Source organism: Neoarius graeffei, chromosome 7 (assembly GCF_027579695.1).
Source record: "Neoarius graeffei isolate fNeoGra1 chromosome 7, fNeoGra1.pri, whole genome shotgun sequence".
NCBI classification, from domain to species: Eukaryota; Metazoa; Chordata; class Actinopteri; order Siluriformes; family Ariidae; genus Neoarius; species Neoarius graeffei.
Genome location: NC_083575.1, coordinates 47,587,204 through 47,611,297, shown reverse-complemented (window position 1 = coordinate 47,611,297; position 24,094 = coordinate 47,587,204). Strand labels below are relative to the sequence as shown.

General features: G+C 42.6%; 1 protein-coding gene across 5 annotated transcripts in view; it reads left to right on the top strand.

The window, feature by feature from the left end:
• The first annotated feature begins 755 nt into the window (after positions 1-755).
• kcnma1a (potassium large conductance calcium-activated channel, subfamily M, alpha member 1a) overlaps positions 756-24,094 on the top strand; it is a 372,710-nt gene continuing 349,371 nt past the window's right edge. For all 5 annotated transcript variants that reach the window (XM_060925806.1, XM_060925802.1, XM_060925803.1 and 2 more), the window contains exon 1: positions 756-1,491. In XM_060925806.1, coding sequence (XP_060781789.1) covers positions 1,213-1,491 — 279 coding nt within the window. In that variant the 5' untranslated portion in view covers positions 756-1,212. The remainder of the gene's footprint in view (positions 1,492-24,094) is intronic.

Genomic DNA, 24,094 nt, shown 5'->3' with positions numbered 1-24,094 from the left:
GCCTTTCGCCCGTAGTCAGCTGGGATAGGCTCCAGCTTGCCTGCGACCCTGTAGAAGGATAAAGCGGCTACAGATAATGAGATGAGATGAGATGAGATGCTGCTGTGCTCTGAGCACTCAAACAGTGTTTCGTTGTATAGTAATGTGCAATGACAAGAAAGAATCTATCTATCTATCTATCTATCTATCTATCTATCTATCTATCTATATGATTGTGCTTTAGCTCCGCCCCCTACCTGTAAATCTGCCTGGCTGTGCACTTTGGTTTGGGTAATATAAAATATTATATTTTTGTATTGATATGCTGCTGTGCTCTGAGCACTCAAACAGTGTTTCGTTGTATAGTAATGTGCAATGACAGGAAAGTATCTATCTATCTATCTATCTATCTATCTATCTATCTATCTATCTATCTATCTATCTATCTATCTATCTATCTATCTAATCTTTATGATTGTGCTTTAGCTCCGCCCCCTACCTGTAAATCTGCCTGGCTGTGCACTTTGGTTTGGGTAATATAAAATATTATATTTTTGTATTGATATGCTGCTGCGCTCTGAGCCCTCAAACAGTGTTTCGTTGTATAGTAATGTGCAATGACAGGAAAGTATCTATCTATCTATCTATCTATCTATCTATCTGATTGTGCTTTAGCCCCGCCCCCTACCTGTAAATCTGCCTGTGCGCGCGCGCGGTGAGGGCGCAGAAACAGCGCTGCTTTGTTTTGTTTGTTTTTCTTTTTGAATTCGAGTCGCAAGCAGCTAAGATGTGAAGAATTTATCGTCTGAAACACCTTTTTTTCTTCGCCCCTCGGACGGTCACTGTTCAGAGCGCGCGTTTGAGAGAAAAACGGATTTATCAGCCGTGATGTGAGACGCGCTCGAGCCTGATTAAAGAGCGGCGGTTATTTTTGGTGTTCGGTTCCGAGAAGCAGCGGGAGGGACACCTGATACACCGCGCCGCCTTCAGGGCGCTATCTGCCGCTTATTTTGAAACGCCCCGTCGTCGTTAATGCGGATTTAAAGGACGCCGAGCTGTTGGTTTCCACACGCAGCGAGACTGTGTGTGAAACTCCGCGGCGCTGTCAGTGGGGCTGAGGGAGAGAGAGAGAGGGAGAGAGGGAGACGCTGCTGCGCACACAGGGCGGGTTTGAGCCAACATGGCTGATGGCTGGGGCTGCGCGCGCGGGCAGGAGCTCTCCAACGCTGCTCGATGCTAGCTGTGGCAGATCACAACGCTTCCCACGACGGCACCTCTAGAATGACTAATATCTTCCCGAATAACCAGGACTCTTCTGTCTCCATGTCCAGGATGGACGTGATCATCCCGTTCTCCCCAGACGTGCCGTGTGATAACAATGGCCAGCGCATGTGGTGGGCTTTCCTCGCCTCATCCATGGTGACGTTCTTCGGGGGCCTCTTTATCATCCTCCTGTGGAGGACCCTCAAGTACCTGTGGACTGTCTGCTGCCATTGTGGCGTCAAAAACAAGGTAACCCCAGCTGTCCAGTTACCTGCTTTACACTCATACAGACAATAGAGAAAACACATCATCTGATCAGAAATCTTTAAGCATCTTCAGAGTTGCCATATTTGGGGAGGGTGATGCTGGGGGGTCCTGGGGTGCCCGTGGCCACCCCTTTGTCAGACCATACGTTTTTTAAAATACCCATCTCATATCTCATTATCTCTAGCCGCTTTATCCTGTTCTACAGGGTCGCAGGCAAGCTGGAGCCTATCCCAGCTGACTACGGGTGAAAGGCGGGGTACACCCTGGACAAGTCGCCAGGTCATCACAGGGCTGACACATAGACACAGACAACCATTCACACTCACATTCACACCTACGGTCAATTTAGAGTCACCAGTTAACCTAACCTGCATGTCTTTGGACTGTGGGGGAAACCGGAGCACCCGGAGGAAACCCACGCGGACACGGCGAGAACATGCAAACTCCACACAGAAAGGCCCTCGCCGGGCACGGGGCTCGAACCCGGACCTTCTTGCTGTGAGGCGACAGCGCTAACCAGTACACCACCGTGCCGCTCAAAACACATCATCTGATCAGAAATCTTTAAGCATCTTCAGTTTTGCCATATTTGGGGAAGGTGACGCTGGGGGGTCCTGGGGTGCCCATGGCCACCCCTTTGTCAGACCATATGTTTTTTAAAATACCCGAATAAGAATATTAGAAAAGCACCTGCTGTAATTTTTCTAACACTTTTTTTTTTTTTAAAAACTAGATTGTTGCTTCAACATCATTTAAGTTAATTTATCTAGAAGTTTTTTCTTGATTTTCTATTCTCTGTTTATCCTGTAATGATGCTGCTGGAATCTTAATTTCCCTGAAGGAACCCTTCCAAAGGGATCAATAAAGTTCTATCTAATCTAATCTAATCTAATCTAATCAAATTAGGGTTTCTATAACCTTGTATGGTTGTAGAACCTGTGGTTTGGGCCCAAAAACCTAGTTCTGCGCAAGACGATCGCACTAGAAAGCATGGTCAAGCTGCATTGGTTGACTTGGGTAAGATGTCGAGCTGCTATCCATACACTGCCGGATAAAGCTGATTTGGCCTAATCATTGTCCGACATCTCAACAGCTCGCAACATGAGATGAAGGAATGATGCAAAGACCGCATTATTTTCTCAAATATATTCAATGTATTTTTTCATTTACAAACCTACGGGTATGTACTCAGAATGCCAGTCAGTGTGTGACCCCCCCAGTTGGGGCGTAGCTAGGATTTTTCAAAAGGGGGGGGGCACACACTGACTGGCAGCCTGAGTACATTATGTAATAAAAAATGGTGGTGTAGTGGTTAGCACGGTCGCATCACAGCAAGAAGGTTCTGGGTTCGAGTCCAGCAGCCGGCGGGGGCCTTTCTGTGTGGAGTTTGCATGTTCTCTCCATGTCTGTGTGGGTTTCCTCCGGGTGCTCCGGTTTCCCCCAAAGACATGCGGTTAGGTTAATATGGGACGGCCTTGAGCTGAGGTGCCCTTGAGTGAGGCCCCTAACTCCCAACTGCTCCCCGGGCGCTGTTAGCATGGCTGCCCACTGCTCTGGGTATGTGTGCATGTGCGTGTTCACTGCTTCAGATAGGTTAAATGCAGAGAGGAATTTCACAAATGTGTGATGAATAAAGTTGTGCTTTCTTTTTCTTTCTTAATTACCATTGCTAGTTTTAGGTAGGGTGGCACAGTGGTGTAGTGGTTAGCACTACAGCAAGAAGGTCCTGGGTTCGAGCCCAGCGGCCGGCGAGGGCCTTTCTGTATGGAGTTTGCATGTTCTCCCCGTGTCTGCGTGGGGGTGCTCCGGTTTCCCCTACAGTCCAAAGACATGCAGGTTAGGTTAATTGGTGGCTCTAAATTGACTGTGAATGTGAATGGTTGTTTGTCTCTGTGTCAGCCCTGTGATAACCTGGCGACTTGTCCAGGGTGTACCCCGCCTCTCACCCGTAGTCAGCTGGGATAGGCTCCTGCGACCCTGTAGAACAGGATAAGTGGCAACAGATAATGGATGGTTGGATAGTTTTAGGTAGCTTAGAAACCGGCTCTTCCATTATTGCTGTTTCTTCCATGTTTTCTTGACGTTGTGTTCTAGAAATGGCACTAAAACTTAGCTTTGAAGCCACAAAATGCAACTTTGATGGAAAAAAATGTATAATAAATTGCTTTCCTCTCTTCACGTCGAAAGAAGGAGGCTTGTTTTGACACGGCGAATTATTAACACCATGAAATACTCGTAATTCGCGACTAAAAAGACTGCAGCTACACTGGCAGCTTGACCATGCTTTCTAGTACGATCGTGTTGCGCTTGCGCAGAACTGGGTTTTCACGCCCAAACCACATAAAATCCATACAAGGTTATAGAGACCCTAATGAGGCTGAGATGACAATCTCATTAAAAAAAAAAATTACGGTGGGTGCTTTTCTAATATTCTTATGTGGCTATTGAAAAGATTTATGGTCCGACAAGGGGGGGGGGTTGTCATGGGCACCCCAGGAACGCCCCCCAACAGCTACGCCCCTGACCAAAGACAGGCCTTTGCAAGCACATTTGTAAACTGGACGTTTTCAGCACTGCAGTCACAGATGATGAGCCAGTTTAGGCCTGCTGGTGTTTAACTTTACTGCGAAGGATCTAGAAATGTCAGAAATTACATAACATCAGTGTATCTTCTACTGTTCTCTGTAGGAGTTTAAAAACAGACGTACACATGTTGTTATTACTTATTACCTACCAGCACATTTGCATGTTGTTCTGCAGTTGTAAAACAGTACAGTTATTATAAAAAAATACTTCATGCAGCAAAGAAGAAAATCCCAGGAATGCTTTTAATATGTAATATTTGGCGAGGTTGTTATAGTCAGCCATATGTCAGTAGAATACCCGGAGAAAGCGGTCTCTGTGGCACCCTGTGCTCATCAGGACAATAACTAATGATGTGAATCTCTAATACATCAAAACAAGGAGGGGTCTGGACTCGTCTCTCAGTCATGTTGCTGGCCAGCTGAGAAAATGTAGGCATTCTTACATAGGACCTGGCTCCAAATGGTGTCCTAAATGCTGTGGTATTACTTTCGCCAACATTGCTATTCAGCAAGTATTTAACAGGCAGGTGGATGTGGAATCTAGTATTTGGGACTGTCCTTCAGACTTTCACATACTCGCGTTTTACCTCCTTGTTGTTTTAAGCATGATGCCGTTCAGCAGAACCAGCAGCGATTCACCATCTTACATTGCCATTTCTTGCTCAGCTGTCTGTGTGGGTGTGTTCACAGTGATCATGAAACATTTTCTGTTTTGGTGAAGATGCTGACAAAATGGCTTGAAATTTATTAGGTCATGTTTTTCATTTCGAGCTATTTTATCAGTTGTTTCACCAAAAGAGAAGATGCTGAAGATCACACTAGATTGTGGATAATGAACCATGGGATAATCAACAGATGAAATCAACTAATGGATTGTATAACACCTATTAAGTTAATTTATGAAATCCATTGGATATTACTTTTATTTGAATAGCTTTTAACCACTGTGGGTTTTAATGCGCTTTCATCAGCCGCATTGATTTGTGTAATTGATCCTCGTTAAAGGTGGGGTACAAGATTTTGGAATAACGGTTCCCGCAAGCCATATTTTGATAAGAAACACGCCCGCCCTCGCCATGCTCCCACCCCCCGCGTCTCCACCCCTTTGCTGTGACTGCAAAATCAGAAAAGTCACTTGTTTTTAAATTGCTCTACTGACCTCATTTTTTACACTAGAAACAAACAAATTACATCACTGTGTTCAGGAGAGCCTTGTGGCGCTCACTGTGAAAGAATGTTGTGAATATCTCCTTCCGTTTTCGTGTAAATCCCCGTTGTTTGGAGGGAGTGCACTGAGAAAATCCTGTGCTTTCTGTGTGACACTCTGCTCGCAGCGCGCGGGTTGGGGGAGGGGCTGCTCTCTCTCTCTCTCACACACACACACACACACACACACAGAAGGGACGGGCTGCTCGCGGGCTTCAGTCTGATTGACGTGTCAGTATCCAATCATTTTGAGGTGGTACCTCGATATGATTGGATGGCGTTTTTCCTTTATTTTACACTGTAGACTGGATTAAAATATTTCGTTTTTGGGTCAAACCTTCTATTGTACTGCTTGCAACATGGGTGTGAGGAGCTTTTCAGGCAATATGGTAAAAAATACTCCTGAAATAAATCTCACACCCCACCTTTAATAATTACAAGGGTTTTGGTTTGGAGGCCACTGAGTGTCCATGTCAAAAGTCAGTCAATATGGGTTTCATGACAGGGTAGTTAAGGGCACATAGAGGGTGCTCATGAGCACTTATCTCATCTCATTATCTGTAGCCGCTTTATCCTGTCCTACAGGGTCGCAGGCAAGCTGGAGCCTATCCCAGCTGACTACGGGCGAAAGGCGGGGTACACCCTGGACAAGTCGCCAGGTCATCACAGGGCTGACACATAGACACAGACAGCCATTCACACTCACATTCACACCTACGCTCAATTTAGAGTCACCAGTTAACCTAACCTGCATGTCTTTGGACTGTGGGGGAAACCGGAGCACCCGGAGGAAACCCACGCGGACACGGGGAGAACATGCAAACTCCACACAGAAAGGCCCTCGCCGGCCACAGGGCTCGAACCCGGACTTTCTTACTGTGAGGCGACAGCGCTAACCACTACACCACCGTGCTGCCTCTGCACTTATTATTATTATTATTATTATTATTTTACTTGGATCTGGAAACCTAGAATACTAAAGGGAGGTTCTGTGTTTTGTTTTGGGGTTTTTTTTGTATCCAAATTCCCTGAAGCTCTGCCTTCACTTTTCATCATTAGGTTAGATGTATTAATGAAATTGATTTATATCTGAACTGTGATGCTGAAATGGTTTTAATAAAACGCTATTTGGTCAAATCATGTGGTGAGGGTAGGCAGTGGGGAAAGCCATGTTTGGCTGTACATGTGGGTATTTCTCTCACATGCCCAGTGATCCTATCTAATGGCATAAACTCGCTGCAGCTGGTGGCTCTAAACAGAAACACCATAAAATAACCTACAGACTTGCAGGGATTTACACAGCTGTTCATTTCATCAGGTCTGTAAGTGTTTGGCCACGCAAAAATGGTCCTGGACGCATTGCACGGTATCTCGTCCTCATAAAAGTTGCATTGTTTTGGAAGTTTCTTTTATTCATTTATTTTGGTTATGTACAAACCTTCACATGTTTTGCCCATTGTTGGTTTCCTCAGATTTCTCTGGTTCCCACCCGCTTTTCAAAAAATATTTCACTAACTGGATTTACCCGAGGTGTGAATGAGTGTGCAAGTGTGTGTGTGAGACACCCTGCTATGGACGGCATCCTCCTATTCAGGGTATATTCCCTCCTTGTTCCCACTGTTCCCAGGATAGACTCTGGATTCACTGTAAGATAAAGCAGAGGGATGAATGAGATGAAAGTGTAAGTTATTTTAGAATAACATAGATGCTTAAAATGACCCATAATCACACATGGAAACAAACATGCTTTTATTTCTCTTGCGGCTGGATTATAAAAGATTTTAATAGGTTTTTGCCACTAAGGTTGCATCTAACCATAGGACTACATGTTACAGATATACATGTTATTTAGCAGCTGGGAGGTCCGTATGGTGAAATACCGTGACTGGGGTCTTGAAAGTACTGAGCGAGGCCCTCTGGGCCGAGGTCAGTATTCAAGGCCGAGGTCACGGTATTTCACCATACGGACCGACCTTAAGCTGGTAAATAATATATTAATTTTTTTCTTTACCAAATTCTAACAGAAAACAAGAGCGCCCGAAAGGGAAAACCGAGCCGAGCTGCCATTTTGAATCCTCATTCACGGCTGTAATGCAAATTGCTTCCTCCTCGGTATACAAGTGCACTTCCATGGCAGGAAAAAAACTACATTTTGCCGCCTATGTCGTCCCCTATTTATACAAATAGGAGTCATTCAGGATTCAGCCATGTTTTTGCTCAGCGTTGGCAACAGTTAGAGGTTTTTAGCTTTCTCCTGAAATGTTTTCTTTTATTTCTTCTTCCTCAGGGTAGTAAAACTTGCTTTCGCTGTGAAGACTGTCATTATCGCTATCCATGCTGTAAAATTAATGCTATTCTCCTGAGAAATCCTGGCAAAAATGTATAAGATTTTTGATAATCTTATAAATTTATCTTTTTTTTTAAAAACAAGATTTATGTTGACAAAAATTGCTACTATGTTTGTTGTTGTGAACGATCGAGTTGCCAGAGGTCCGTATCTGGGGTCCGTCGCCAGCCAATCAGAGCGCAGGATTTGATGGAAACCGGACCGCGAAAAAAATAAATCAACATTATTACATGCAGTGCATTTTGTTTAAATCCATTTGATATGTTTGCGAATTTAATAAATCCATGTTAACAACCTGAGAAAAAGTGTGATGTTATGGTGTTAGAATTCATTTATTTGAATCATTCTCAATGTACAAGTGTGCCAGGCTGCTTGTTACTTATTTAAATGAAAAGGGTTAATGACGTCTGTGAAATCTTCAGTCTTCATTACCTTTTAATTACCTACATGAACAAGCGTTCCGACAGAGCAAGCGGCCCATCCGACATTGACATGGTGCCTCTGGCTCTTCAGAGGGAAGTTGTTGAAATGCAATCAGGCCTGTGTCTGGATCTTTAGCAACTGGGAGCACTGGAATTAAAACTCCTCACTTTATTTGGCCAGACTCATGGAGGGCTATGTTACAAACAAGAACAACACGTCTCATTTACTTTTTAAATTGGGTGTGCTAATACCTGGTGCATGTGTATCTGATGGTAATTCATGACTACGATATTGAGAATGTCTTGCAGTATCGGGTTTCCTTTTAGACATGAGAACAGTGCTGAGGAGGACTTTTAACAGATGGTGGTATGCTGGTAATTCTGGCAGGGAGACTTTTGGGTCTAGGCTTTTTACACCCAGCGCTTGTTAGGAGCATTAAGAAGCTGACTGTGGAGACCAGTCCATCTTGGTATGGTGCTAGTAACAGGAGACAGGCTGCAGCACTAGAAGAGACAGATGCCGTGGCGTGTCATAACTTCGCGGTGTTGGTTATAGCACACCAGCTCTGTTGGATCAAATACTACTTTCACGACATAGTAATGGTGAAGCATAAAACGGTATTGCACTTATTATAGGTTGTTAATCGTGCTTGCCAGGTGAGAGCTAATGAGCTGCACTTCCAGGGGCTTGTCCAGCTGGTGTTTACATGCTGGTTAGCCTGGTTATGAAACATAGGGCGTATAGCAACTTACCGTACCGTGAACACTGCTTTGCGTTAGGCCATTTGCATTTCCGTTAGAAGAATATTTGTGTAAACAAGTCAAGTTTATTTGTATAGCACTTTTAACAATAGACATTGTCGCAAAGCAGCTTTACAGAATTTGAATGACTTTAAACATGAGCTAATTTTATCCCTAATCTCTCCCCAATGAGCACGCCTGTGGTGACGGTGGTGAGGAAAAACTCCCTCAGACAACATGAGGAAGAAACCTCGAGAGGAACCAGACTCAAAAGGGAACCCATCCTCATTTGGGTGATAACAGACAACATTAACAGTTTTAACATGAAGTCAGTTTCATTGATGTTGTAACTCTTCATTGATGGAAACCTGAGTGCAAAACTGTTCATGACAACTGCAGTCCTAGAGTTAGCAAGTCAACTGCAGTCCTCAGCCATAAAAGCATTACTGTAAGCGTCCAGAGCGTCTTCCAAGTCTGACTTTCAACTGCCCATATGGGGCCGTCCTCCACAGGAGCGATACGATGAGACTCTGACCAGACACAGGGCACCAGGATGGATCAGGCAGGTCCGAGGAGCAGAAGAGGTCAGCATCTCGATCCCAGGATTGACAGGATTGAGTTGTATGTTTCTGCAAAACCAGATGAGAAACACCAGCATAATAGAACTGAGGAATGTGTAAAGGACATTAGACACTGGATGCTTAGTAACTTCTTCCTTCTGCCTAACTCTGACAAGACTGAAGTACTTGTACTAGGACCACATGCAGCTAGAAGTAAGTTTTCTGATTACACAGTAACTCTGGATGGCCTTTCTTCACGTGCAGCAGTAAAAGACCTCGGGGTGATTATTGACCCCAGTCTTTCATTTGAAACTCACATCGATAATATTACCCGGATAGCTTTCTTTCATCTCAGAAATATTGCTAAGATAAGAAACTTAATGTCACTACACGACGCAGAAAAACTAGTTTATGCTTTCATTACCTCCAGCTTGGATTACTGTAGTTGTGTAAACAACACCTTCACTTTATCACTGGAGCAGGGAGAAAGTGTCAACATCTGTGCATAAACCTCATATTTTCCAGGTGACCATTTATAAGCAATTTCCAAGAATTATAATTGAAAATAATAGTTTATTCTGCCCGCAGTCATTATTTGTAGATTGGAATTATATTGATTCCCCCCCAAATTTAATTCTACCTTATGTCAAGTCAAGTCAACTTTATTGTCAAATATAATGCTCACAATTTACACTACCGTTCAAAAGTTTGGGGTCACTTTGAAATGTCCTTATTTTTGAAAGAAAAGCACTGTTCTTTTCAATGAAGATCACTTTAAACTAATCAGAAATCCACTCTATACATTGCTAATGTGCTAAATGACTATTCTAGCTGCAAATGTCTGGTTTTTGGTGCAATATCTCCATAGGTGTATAGAGGCCCATTTCCAGCAACTCTCACTCCAGTGTTCTAATGGTACAATGTGTTTGCTCATTGCCTCAGAAGGCTAATGGATGATTAGAAAACCCTTGTACAATCATGTTAGCACAGCTGAAAACAGTTGAGCTCTTTAGAGAAGCTATAAAACTGACCTCCCTTTGAGCAGATTGAGGTGGTGTTTACATTAGACCGTATCCGTATCGTTTTCGTTGCGGATGCACTGTCCGTGCACATTAAAACGCCGGGAAACGACTCCACAGGCGGAACAATTTGAATTCGCCAGGGCCCACGTATTCAACCCAGTACATATCTGATCCGGTGCTGTGTAAACATTGAGGAACGAGGATACGCAGTGCTGAGCTCTAGCTGACGTCGTCATTGGACAACGTCACTGTGACATCCACCTTCCTGATTCGCTGGCATTGGTCATGCCATGTTGGTCATGCCAGACTGGCATACTTCATTTTTTACAACGACATTTTCATATTTACTTCAGTTTTTTTTTTTTTTTTTAAAGATATTTTTTTGGGCTTTTTGCACCTTTATTGGATAGGACAGTGTAGAGACAGGAAATGAGCGGGAGAGAGAGACGGGAAGGGATCGGGAAATGACCTCGGGCCGGAATCGAACCCGGGTCGCCCGCATTCATGGTATGGCGCCTTAACCACCTGAGCCACGACGCCCCCATATTTACTTCAGTTTTGAACAAAGACATGTTTCAAATGTGTACCTTTTGACATCTCCTTCGTGTGAGGGAAGTCTTTCCCACTTGCGCGGGCATCCTCTGGCGAGGGTTAGTGGTCCAAAAAACGGCCCAGTATGTCCCCATATTTTGTTTGGACACTTTCCCAGTCCACACCCTGAGCCGACACCGTTGTTTTATAATCCAGTGTTACGTTTAGTAACAATTGGACCTCGTCGTCCGTCCATGAAAAAATGGTCTTTAGGCTTGCCATCCTTCCACTTGCAAGTGGTGAGTGACTTGCGCATGCCCGATATGCACTGGGATCATGTGACGTGCCGTCTAATTAGTCATGTGATTAGCGTATCTGTGTATTGGCGTTGCTGTGTGCACGGGGAACGGTTTTGTTGTGGGCACAGAAATTTTGTGTGTGTACACGAATCGTTTTAAAAACGTTAATCTGATGATCCGCTGATTCGAAATAATGTAAACAGGGCCTGAGTTTCTGGAGCATCGCATTTGTGGGGTCGATTAAATGCTGAAAATGGCCAGAAAAATGTCTTGACTATATTTTCTATTCATTTTACAACTTATGGTGGTAAATAAAAGTGTGACTTTTCATGGAAAATACAAAATTGTCTGGGTGACCCCAAACTTTTGAACGGTAGTGTATGTTAAAAAAAAAAAACAGTTTGAAATAATCCATTTTTATGTCCTGTGGGTTTTATGGTAAATACTGTCTAATGCTTCAGATCCTCTCAGAGCTCGTACAACCAAGTGCTTTTGTTCCTACAGCATCTATAATAAGCACAGAGAGATGTTTCTGTGTCCGAGGGATGATGTTTGTTTTCCTTTAATGCAGACAGGATTGCAGATACGCGTTTCGAGGGTCTTGTGTATATGTGTGTACCCTCTCATGCTTGGCAACACAACGGCTGCCGTTGAGCCAACAAGCGAAGGGTACACACCCAAAGATCAGCTGTCCCTCTTTGACACCTCCTCACTGTGTCCTGCACAGAGCCCATGGGGTCTGATTGCTTATAACAGCGTTTCTCAACTCTTGTCCTGGAAACCCACCACCTGGCACAGTTTTAAGTTTCTCTAGTTCCCAACACACCTGACCTAACTCCTGGAAGGCTTAATATGTATCCGACAGGAAATATGAAAGGTGCTAGGAAACATAAAAAAAAAATACCCTGCAGGGCAGAGGGTTGGACTTGGCATATAGTGTGCTCTTAGTGCAACTGTTGCTCTGTAATATTTAAAAAAAATAACTGCGATTCATACTGCCAGTGTAAGAACCAAGGATGGACAAATCATCTCATCTCATTATCTCTAGCCGCTTTATCCTGTTCTACAGGGTCGCAGGCAAGCTGGAGCCTATCCCAGCTGACTACGGGCGAAAGGTGGGGTACACCCTGGACAAGTCGCCAGGTCATCACAGGGCTGACACATAGACACAGACAACCATTCACACTCACATTCACACCTACGGTCAATTTAGAGTCACCAGTTAACCTAACCTGCATGTCTTTGGACTGTGGGGGAAACCGGAGCACCCAGAGGAAACCCACGCGGACACGGGGAGAACATGCAAACTCCACACAGAAAGGCCCTCGCCAGCCACGGGGCTCGAACCCGGACCTTCTTGCTGTGAGGCGACAGCGCTAACCACTACACCACCGTGCCGTCCGGATAAATCATACGTTTTATTAAAAATAATACATTTGATAGACAATCGGGCAATTAAAAGCTCCAGTGTGCTTTCTTAGTCCCATGTTTTTGGTTGTTTGGAAGCATAATTGACGAGGCTGAAAAGTGGGCGCTGACAAAAGTAGTGATGTATGGTGAAGTGCATAGTTAAGTATATAAATACAGACTAAGCGAAATAAACTTCTGTCTCACAATTCTAACTTTCTAACAAAATTTCTAATCTTACACAGTGTTTTTCATTATGAGACTAAAAAAAAAAACCAAGCTTTTCCTGAACTTCAGAACTTCCTGAAGCTCGGAATCTAAAACATATGATCATCCTCCAAGACAATAAAAGAAACCATACAACCAGTTTGAGAGTCCTGTATCTTTGGACACTTTGAAATGATAACCCAAGATGGCTCCTGCAGCTTATATTTTGCTTAGACCTCTACTAAAATGTACACAGGAACGAGAGGGTCCTTTGTTTCATGCTTGTACCCCTAATGAGCAAACATTGCAGCATTATACCGTACAGTTCTTGCAGTTTTGGATGCCTGGACCCCGAATAAGAAAACATAATATCACTAAAGTGCTTCTGCAAACTTGGAGCTTAACACCATATTTTAAAAATAGGTACCCTGTGGGTACATGTGGCTACTGCTTATAAATAAAATTGTTTTCTGTTACCGTGTCCATATAGTAAATATAGCATATATACATGTTTATCAATTATACTAGCCTCATCTCTTGCAAGCATCACCAAGCTGTGAGCAGCATCAGGGCTTTGTTCAAAATACAGTGCTGTGAACTATATTTTCAAAATAGTAAGAAAGCACTTGTTCATGAATTGTCTTAGCCTAAATATCTGCCAAAAAAAACTTAGAAAACCTTTCAGAAGAACCAAACAAAAGCCATGATAATCCAAAGGTAAATTTTCTTAAAATAAACACCACTTACTTGATATCGAATCAGTAGTCTTGGCGAACCACGAGGTGACTTTCGTTTGTCTTTTTATCTGCCGATTATCTTCCGATACTACAAAGTTATAACGAGGTTTTTCTTATTTCGTTTCTGGTTCTGATTGGTTCCGAAGTTTGTCAAGAAATAGAACGGGTAATTGAACTTGATCAGGATAAGTGCTGATTGGTTCTGAAGTTTTGCTATTGTTACACTCATTCTTGCATTCTTATATTCGTTCTTGTGTACCTTTTTGATAACGTGAGATCAACTGTTCATATCGCGAGATCACGATTCGCCGTTCTGGTCATCGTAATACTTATGCACATACGCATTGCGCTATTGTTACACTCATTCTTACAACACGATGATAACGTGAGATCAGCTGTTCATATCGCGAGATCATGATTCGCCGTTCTGGTCATCGTAATACTTATGCACATACGCATTGCGCTATTGTTACACTCATTCTTGCAACACGATGATAACGTGAGATCAGCTGTTCATATCGCGAGATCACGATTCGCCGTTCTGGTGATTGTAATGCTTATGCGCATACGCTATTGTAATCCTTATGTGCATGCGCAGACAACGATTGTTATATTCTTACAGCTCGATGACATAGGTGGTAGCCACAAAAACAAACAAACAAAAACTCTACACTACAAGGACCCCTGACGAACAGTCAGCAAGTCAAGGTTTCAGCGACAAGATTTGGTATTCTCACCATGAGGTGACCGTTTTAAGAAGCAGGAGCGTTATATGACTGCTTTGAATGAACTTTTTTGTCTTAACTTTGGCAGTGCTTCCACACACCTGTGTTCCTGATTCAGAAAAGATAATGGAGTCATATTAATGCACCTAGTGAAAAGACAGCCAAATCATACCTCAGCCAATATATGTCGTGCAGCAGGTGGTGGTATTCACAAGCATGCGCTACAGCATTGAGGTGCATTGCACCACCATGAAACTCATTATTTTTAAACATGCACCAGATCAAAACTTCTAATTTGTAGTAATTAAAGGAAAAGGTCTTTTTCCTTCTTCTTCTTGGTAAACCTACTTGTCTCTAAGGCAACAACAAATTCAGAACTAATAGCTTGGACATGAATAAATTTGTGGAGATCTGCTACACTCCCATTGAACTGTGATGGTGTACGGGCATGCTTATTCTGCTTATTCATTCAGATACATAAAAAATGTCTGTTTAGTTAAGTGCAGTCTGCCCTTTAAATCCTTTAATAAAATTACTACTATACACTATACTAGGAGGAAATATATAATATACACACACCTTCATAAATACACACATAAATAAGATATGTCTGAATACAAATACTAGTATAAAATGAACAGCACGGACGGGTAATGGGAGACTGTGTTTTAATGCAGTGGTCAGAGCTCATTTGGTGGTGACATTTGTATAAGAAGCCTGTGGGTTGCTGTGCCAGCAACTGAGCCCTCGCATTTCAGTCATGCATTGTTGGCTGGTATGAGCATGCACTGAACGCAGGACAAAGCTTGACCAGTTTCCACTGCTGAATTTCTGGCATTGGAGCCAGTGATTGGATTGTACACGTCAGATCCCTTAGTGTATAATATAAAATACAATAAAAGGAAATAATCATTTTAAAGGAACAGTCCACCGTATTTCCATAATGAAATATGCTCTTACCTGAATTGAGACGAGCTGCTCCGTACCTATCCGAGCTTTGCGCGACCTCCCAGTCAGTCAGACGCGGTCCGATGCGCTGTCACTCCTGTTAGCAATGTAGCTAGGCTCAGCATGACCAATGGTATTTTTTGGGGCTGTAGTTAGATGCGACCAAACTCTTCCGCGTTTTTCTTGTTTACATAGGTTTATATGACCAGTGATATGAAACAAGTTCAGTTACACAAATTGAAACGTAGCGATTTTCTATGCTACGGAAAGTCCGCACTATAATGACAGGCGTACTAACAGCTTCTGCGCGCTTCGGCAGCGTGTTGATACGGAGCTCAGATATCAATGCGCTGCCGAAGCGCGCAGAAGGTGTTAGTACGCCTGTCATTATAGTGCGGACTTTCCATAGCATAGAAAATCGCTACGTTTCAAATTTTTTAACTGAACTTGTTTCATATCACTGGTCATATAAACCTATGTAAACAGGAAAAACGCGGAAGAGTTTGGTCGCATCTAACTACAGCCCCAAAAAATACCATTGGCCATGCTGAGCCTAGCTACATTGCTAACAGGAGTGACAGCGCGTCGGACTGCGTCTGACTGACTGGGAGGTCGCGCAAAGCTCGGATAGGTACGGAGCAGCTCGTCTCAATTCAGGTAAGAGCATATTTCATTATGGAAATACGGTGGACTGTTCCTTTAAATCTTGTTCCTCTTGGCCAGGATTCAAACTACGGTACAGCCATTTTCTTTTTTCAGCTGAGGACCAAATGTTGTAATAACAAAATCATGCATCATAGCAGACATATTTGAAACCTGATGTAGAATTAAAAGCTCAACCAACAGTAAAAGAAAAAAAAACCCTCTCCTGTCATGCTGTTAAATCTTTCGTTTGTCATGACTATTAATAGGACCTTAGACGTATTTAACAGTGAGATTCAAAAAGCATGGTATGGGTGACCCCGAGAAAGAGCTCAAGGGAGGTATTTTTCTTGGTAGGGAAAACCTTTCTGAGCTAAGCCCCTGATCTAGTAGCAGCCTCACTGGCAGTGGAAAACAATTAGCATTTCTCACTCTTGGGCTTGGAGAGCTGAGCAAGAACTGCAGTGAGCCTTAAAGCTCTGTAAGGCCCATTTTTTTAGCCTGGCGCATGGAGCCTGGTACCTCCTATGACCCCTGGCTAATATTAACCATAGCTCATGTTTCATGGAATATCAATTGTCTTTTAAAAATTTTCCAGTTAACCCTGTTGCATGGTTTCTCTAAAGGACAATAGGATTGGGGTGCTCCTCCAGTGAGTTGATCAATTATTTAGTAAGTGACTCAATGATCTTTTTAAAATGAGACCTAAATACAGAGGAAAACATGTTTAGGCTTTTGTGTTTACCATCTCATTAATATTCATGAGCCTTTTAGCTCACCTGGTTTTTGTTATCTATAATAAATAATGCAGTAATAAACGGGGACAGGATGTTTAATTCTTTACTTAATTATGTTAATTCTTGTTGTTGTTTAAGCTTAAAGTGCAGAGCATGGGTAAATTCAGGAGCAAGATCAATGTAATTCTCCTATTTTATTTTAAACTTTGGTCAAATATCGGTCACATTTTGCATTTTGTGCAGTTTTTTTTTACCTTGCGCAATACCAGAAAAATTCAATTGAAATCAAGCCATTTGAGGCGAATTGGTCCGCCTCTGAAAAAACTTGCCATTTGGATTTCCCGGCAAACATCGATTTTCGTGATGTCACGTGCGGGACGCCTCCCTCTGAATCCTACGTCAGCGCCGGTTTGTTTATGAGAAAACGACCTGGTGGTTTTCTGCAAATTTCTTCAACGTTATCACGTAACTATTAAAATGGTTAACAGATGTATCGTAGGAGGGTGTAGCAACACCAATCTTGATGGGATTAGCACTCATCGTTTTCCAAAGGACTGGACAGTCAGGGAGAAATGGGAGCGCTCTGTGCGAGGCACCCGGAAAAACTGGTTACATGCTACAGATTACAGTATTATTTGCGGTGCTCATTTCACAAGGCCCGACGACTTTGAGAACTATTTGCAGTGGGAAATGGGCTTCGCGAGGCAACTTGATCTGAAAAAAGATGCAGCTCCATCTGTCAGAATGCCCAAAGCAACACCGTCTCCATCTGTGTCAGCGTCACCAAAAGAGCCAGCCGTGTTCGTCTCCCCTGACAGAAGGTGAAGTGCCGCATCCACTGAGGCCCTCGAAGCTGAGGACCAAGCAGAGCCGAGAAAAAGACCAAGAAAATCGCCAATTCACAAGTTGACTGTTGCCAGGGTAAGAAATAATTCTGACATCTCATTATATTCTTCATCCAAAGGTGAAGTAACATTGCACTCAGGTGACAATTCCATATTTCAGTGCAAAATCGCTAGCTGCTAAACTTGGTCTACACAGGCTGTGCATTGAAACCGTGCAAGCTCTCGCAGCCTGCTGGCGCTTCTGCAGGTGACGTCACGAATCTGGCTCCAGACTCCCTTGGGATTTTTCCAGACGCATTTTATTTTATTTTTTTCTGCTGTAGACAGATGGCCTTGTGCAAAATTACCCTTCTGGATGAGTGTGTAAAGGGACATACAGTGGGGCAAAAAAGTATTTAGTCAGTCACCAATTGTGCAAGTTCTCCCACTTAAAAAGATGAGAGAGGGCTGTAATTTTCATCATAGGTACACTTCAACTATGAGAGACAAAATGAGGAGAGAAAAAAAATCCAGAAAATCACACTGATTTTTAAAGAATTTGATTTGGTGGAAAATAAGTATTTGGTCAATAACAAAAGCTCATCTCAATACTTTGTTCTATACCCTTTGTTGGCAATGACAGAGGTCAAATGTTTTCTGTAAGTCTTCACAAGGTTTTCACACACTGTTGCTGGTATTTTGGCCCATTCCTCCATGCAGATCTCCTCTAGAGCAGTGATGTTTTGGGGCTGTTGCTGGGCAACACGGACTTTCAACTCCCTCCAAAGATTTTCTATGGGGTTGAGATCTGGAGACTGGCTAGGCCACTCCAGGACCTTGAAATGCTTCTTATGAAGCCACTCCTTCGTTGCCCAGGCGGTGTGTTTGGGATCATTGTCATGCTGAAAGACCCAGCCATGTTTCATCTTCAATGCCCTTGCTGACGGAAGGAGGTTTTCACTCAAAATCTCATGATACATGGCCCCATTCATTCTTTCCTTTACACGGATCAGTCGTCCTGGTCCCTTTGCAGAAAACCAGCCCCAAAGCATGATGTTTCCACCCCCATGCTTCACAGTAGGTATGGTGTTCTTTGGATGCAACTCAGCATTCTTTCTCCTCCAAACGCGACAAGTTGAGTTTTTACCAAAAAGTTCTATTTTGGTTTCATCTGTCCATATTGACATTCTCCCAATCCTCTTCTGGATCATTGAAATGCTCTCTAGCAAACTTCAGACGGGCCTGGACATGTACTGGCTTAAGCAGGGGGACACGTCTGGCACTGCAGGATTTGAGTCCCTGGCGGCGTAGTGTGTTACTGATGGTAGCCTTTGTTACTTTGGTCCCAGTTCTCTGCAGGTCATTCACTAGGTCCCCCCGTGTGGTTCTGGGATTTTTGCTCACCGTTCTTGTGATCATTTTGACCCCACGGGGTGAGATCTTGCGTGGAGCCCCAGATCGAGGGAGATTTATCAGTGGTCTTGTATGTCTTCCATTTTCTAATAATTGCTCCCACAGTTGATTTCTTCACACCAAGCTGCTTACCTATTGCAGATTCAGTCTTCCCAGCCTGGTGCAGGTCTACAATTTAGTTTCTGGTGTCCTTTGACAGCTCTTTGGTCTTGGCCATAGTGGAGTTTGGCGTGTGACTGTTTGAGGTTGTGGACAGGTGTCTTTTATACTGATAAGTTCAAACAGGTGCCATTAATACAGGTAACGAGTAGAGGACAGAGGAGCCTCTTAAAGAAGTAGTTACAGGTCTGTGAGAGCCAGAAATCTTGCTTGTTTGTAGGTGACCAAATACTTATTTTACCGAGGAATTTACCAATTAATTCATTAAAAATCCTACAACGTGATTTCCTGGATTCTTTCCCCCCCATTCTGTCTCTCATAGTTGAAGTGTACCTATGATGAAAATTACAGGCCTCTCTCATCTTTTTAAGTGGGAGAACTTGCACAATTGGTGGCTGACTAAATACTTTTTTGCCCCACTGTACTTTCATATAAAAAAACCAAACGAAATTGGTCCAGGATATACACTTTAAGTTAGTATGCTTTCTCTGTCATAACTGAATGGAGAAAAATAAGAGCTCACGCTTTGAGTGCTCAGCTACCTACATCTGAAAAACCTCTAATATACCACTAGTTGGGAGTTGACTCTCTTAAACTGGAGAGGTTGTTCTTCGGAAGATCTTTGAGCTGTGACTGTGGCCAGTTCTGACTGATCAGCATACTGTCTGCTGAATTGCACACAGCAGAATGAGCTTAACATCCCAACTGGTGCTCAGAGCAGCGTGTGTGATGTAGGGAGCTGAAGAGAGAAGAAGCACCTGCTAGAGGACATTACAGTGACCTTCAGGCATGTGGGCTGCTTGTACTGGAGCTGCTCACTCATGTGCTTCCATTTTTCGCTTGTGAGCTGAGACACTAATAACAGGTTGTAGCGCTGATGGCAGGAAATGTTAATAACCTGTTTGGTTCCTAGCACACGCTAAAGTACATCAGTGTGATGGGATGGAATGGTTTCTGTGGGTCTTTAGAGGTTAAGTGTTTGGTTGTTGGAGTTTTAATGATGTTTCAGCTTGCAGTCTTTTAGATTAAACCACCATTCTGTTTTCTGTCTTCTTACCTGTTGGTTGGCTAAATAAAAGCCTACATCACTAAAAGCCCAGCAGCTACATCGCTGTTTATGAGCGTACAAAAGATTGCACTGTAAAGGTGACATGAGGTTTTGTTTTGTTTTTTCAGTAAGCTGTCCTGTTTCTGTTAAATGACAGGCTGTGTAGACATCATGTATAAATGCTGTACAGTAGAGCTCAGTTTCACTGAGAGAACCTCATTAAAAATAGATGATAATACACTGCCATGTTGTTTGTTGATGGATGTTGGCATTCAAAGTATTAGATGATCAATAGTCTCGGTACTATTGGGTTTCACCAGTGACCCCTGGGGGAATGAGGAAGGACTATATGTTTCGAGTGAGAGTTAATCATCATTTCACAAATTGCAGTAGTTAACGTTACTGCGTTTTGTTGCTTTTTTTCACTATAATTTGAAATGTGCCTTTAAGAGTTTGCTCTTTTGCCTGTCCTTTAAGACAAAGCTGACAGCTCATGGGTGTGATGTAAGTCTAATGGTGGAAGAGCGCTCCTTCTGACCAGTGAGCATGCCACATTGCCTCGAGTTATCTAGCTAAGTTTGGGAACTCGCTGTGGATTTGGCAACTGCTGAACAAACTAGTGATATTAGATTGCTGAAACTTGTCAAGAAACAAGGCTCTCTGAGCAAGATATGCTGATATTTTGCTTTTAGGGCAAGTGACAGCGGAGAGGTGGAGTCCCCTTCTATACATAGTTTTCACATGACGTCACAGAGTCGGGGATTCCCTAGTGGCGGCCATCTTGTGGGTCAAGCTTACCATACGGGTGACTGAGCATACATTGTAACGCGCAAGTACAAAGTCTTCAAAAGAACCCAAGCAGGCTATTTAAAGCTAGCAATGGTGCACACCTGTTGTATTCACGGCTGTCGTAATAGGTCAGATGATGACGTCAAGCGGAGCTTTTGTGGAATTCCCACTGTACGGGAGCACGAAGGCGAGCAAACAAACTCAGCATACAAAGGAGAAATCTATGGCTTGCGAGAATCAACCGCAAGGATTATCAGCCTTCCAAACACAGCAAAGTCTGCTCCGATCATTTTATAAGTGGTAAGTTGTTTAAATAAACAATCAATTGTGTTTAAGTTTGTTTTTGGAAACCAAAACATCGTGTAAACAATCTCTGGAGGATGCCTAACTGGAACCGCTGAGTGTACATTTACATTGTAATGTACACTTAATATCGCTCGGTACAAGGCTGCAAACATATGATTATTACTGGCCTATAAATTGTCATATTTATCATAACAAACACAAAATGTAACAAGCCTACATACCAGTTAATTATATTACAATGTTTATACTGACATGGTACTGTAATACCACTAATGGATGTAAAATTTGTCTTAAATCAACTCGATATTATATACACACACACACACACACACACACACATATTTATATGCAGTGTTGAGAGCTCTAAAATTCCAGTGTTTACATACCTTGGCTGTAATTAGGACACGACTGTCACTTGTTTTTACATGGTGGACTTCACGGACCCAGCCACAGACAAAATAATTGTATGACTCCAGCGACTTGTATGCTTTGAGGTCGTCAAGTGTGTAGGCACTTTTACTATTCACGAAATAGTTCACAATATCAGGGTACGATATGGATGGCAGCCCTGCATAGTCACTTGAAAATGCATCTTTGTCCACTTCGTAGGGGTCAGTTCCCCCAGTCAAGGTCAGTTTGGCTGCATACCGTTGTTGTGAGATGTCGTCCAATGTATCTATATACTTCCGTTTGCTTGATTTTGCCGACATTGATCTTTATTTTAGAAAACTGACTATATAACTTCATAAATTCGTCCGAGATAACGTAGCCGGTAATGGCGATGGTCCGTTTTGTTTGCCCCACAAGATGGCGGCTGGACGGCGTTCCCCGGGATGCCGTGACGTCAGTGAAAACTATATCTTTGTGCAAACGCTGCCTCAAGTCATCTGTTGTGGAAGGAGGCAATACATCTAATCTGATGAAACGTTAGCTACATGTACATCGCAATTTGTGCTAAAGGAGCCCTGAATGAAGAGATTTCTGAATGCCAAATCCCTGTCTCTGATATCAGACCTGTTCTTTCTTCCTACATAAATGACAAATGGCAAGCCGATTGGACTAACTGTGCTGGCAACAAGCTGAAAGAAATATGCACTAATGTGAAACAAGTGACTATTCAATCTTTTTCATGTAGACATGACCAAGTTGTCTACACAAGGGGTAGAATTGGACACTCTAGACTAACACATGGTTTTCTGTTAACTGGAGGTGAACCTCCACTTTGCGATCTTTGTGGTGATCTCTTATCAATTAAGCACATTTTGTCTTGCCCTGCTTTTAGAATACAAAGGCAGAAGTTTTTTAAAGAAAGCACAATGCTAGATATTTTTAATAAGGTTTCACCGTTAAAGGTTTTAAACTTTTTGAAGTGCATTGATGTGTACAAACGTATTTGATGTATTTATTTATTTATTTATTTTATTATTGGTTTTAATTTTATGTGATATTTATTACCTGTATTGGCCATGAAATAGCCATAGATGCTTAAATGGCAATAAATGTAAACAAACAAACAAACATCGCAATTTGTACAAAGAATTCCAGCAATGGAAGGTGCACATGATGATCACATAAATAAATTAAAAATAAGATTGTATAAATGAGACCAAATTTTTTCCATGGTTATTCACAGTATTTCCTGTCCTGAATCTAGCAAACAGACTCGCCTGCTTGTAACATAGGTTTAGCAGCTGACCTAACATTACACAGGGGGAATTAGCAGCCAGCCACTGTGATGACAGCACCAAGGCTGCCATTTGTCTTCTGAGGCAACGCCAATATTAATATGTTTTAGTTTTAAAACACGTCACTTTTGCTACGTTTACGCCTGGCGTCCACACTACTCCAGAGTTTTTGAGCCCTTAAAATGGAGACTTTTGGAAATGCTCCTGGCCTCGTTTTAGTTTGAAAACTTCAGGGTCGTGTTTTAGTATAGCTGGGTGAAAACGGAGATGTTTGGAAACAATGATACAGACACCCACGTTTGCTTCCTGATTGGGTCTGATCAGTCACAACATATCCTTCCCTGGTTTGTCACACCCCTATCACGTAACTCCTTCCCAGAAGAAAACAAATGGCATCAATTGTTTATATTGGCACGCGCCGATATACCAGTGTACGTGAATGGTCATTTGATATGTGTTTTTAGGCGTGTTAGTGTGGATGGAGATTATTTCTGATTTGTAGCTAAAAGACTCATCTGGACGGAGATCATTTTCATTTTAAAATGCTGTTTTAAAACTAAAACAAATTTGTGTGGCTGTAGCCTTAGCCTACTTTGCAGTCTACTCTTAATGAATTAATGAATGAAAGAAGAATGAATCCATCCATCCATCCATCCATCCATCCATCCAATTCTACCATGCCAGGTACTGTACCATGCCAGGTACTGTACCATGCCAGGTACTGTACCATGCCAGGTACTGTACCAAACCCAAAATGTTGGTACTGAACCAGCCCTAATATACATCCATTTCTGCGTTTCAGGCTTGCAACACATTCCCAAAAAAGTTGGGATGGGAGCAATTTAGGGCTAGTAATGAGGTAAAACAATTAAATAATAAATGTGATTTGAAACAGATTATGTCAACAGATGATTGTAATCATGATTCGGTACAAAATCAGTATCCAGGAAAGGCCTAGTCTTTGAGGAGCAAATATGGGCCGAGGGTCAACAGATGCATGAAAAAATTATTGCAATGTTTAAAAAACAATGTTCCTCCAAGAAAGATCTGAAGGGATTTGGACATATCACCCTCTACAGTGCATAATATCACCAAATGATTCAAGGAATCTAGAGGAATTTCAGTGGATAAAGGGCAAGGGCACAAGCCTAAGCTGAACATCTGTGAGCTCTAATCCCTCATACAGTATCAAGAACTGTCATTAATCTCTATCTGATATAACCACATGGGCTCAGGATTACTTTG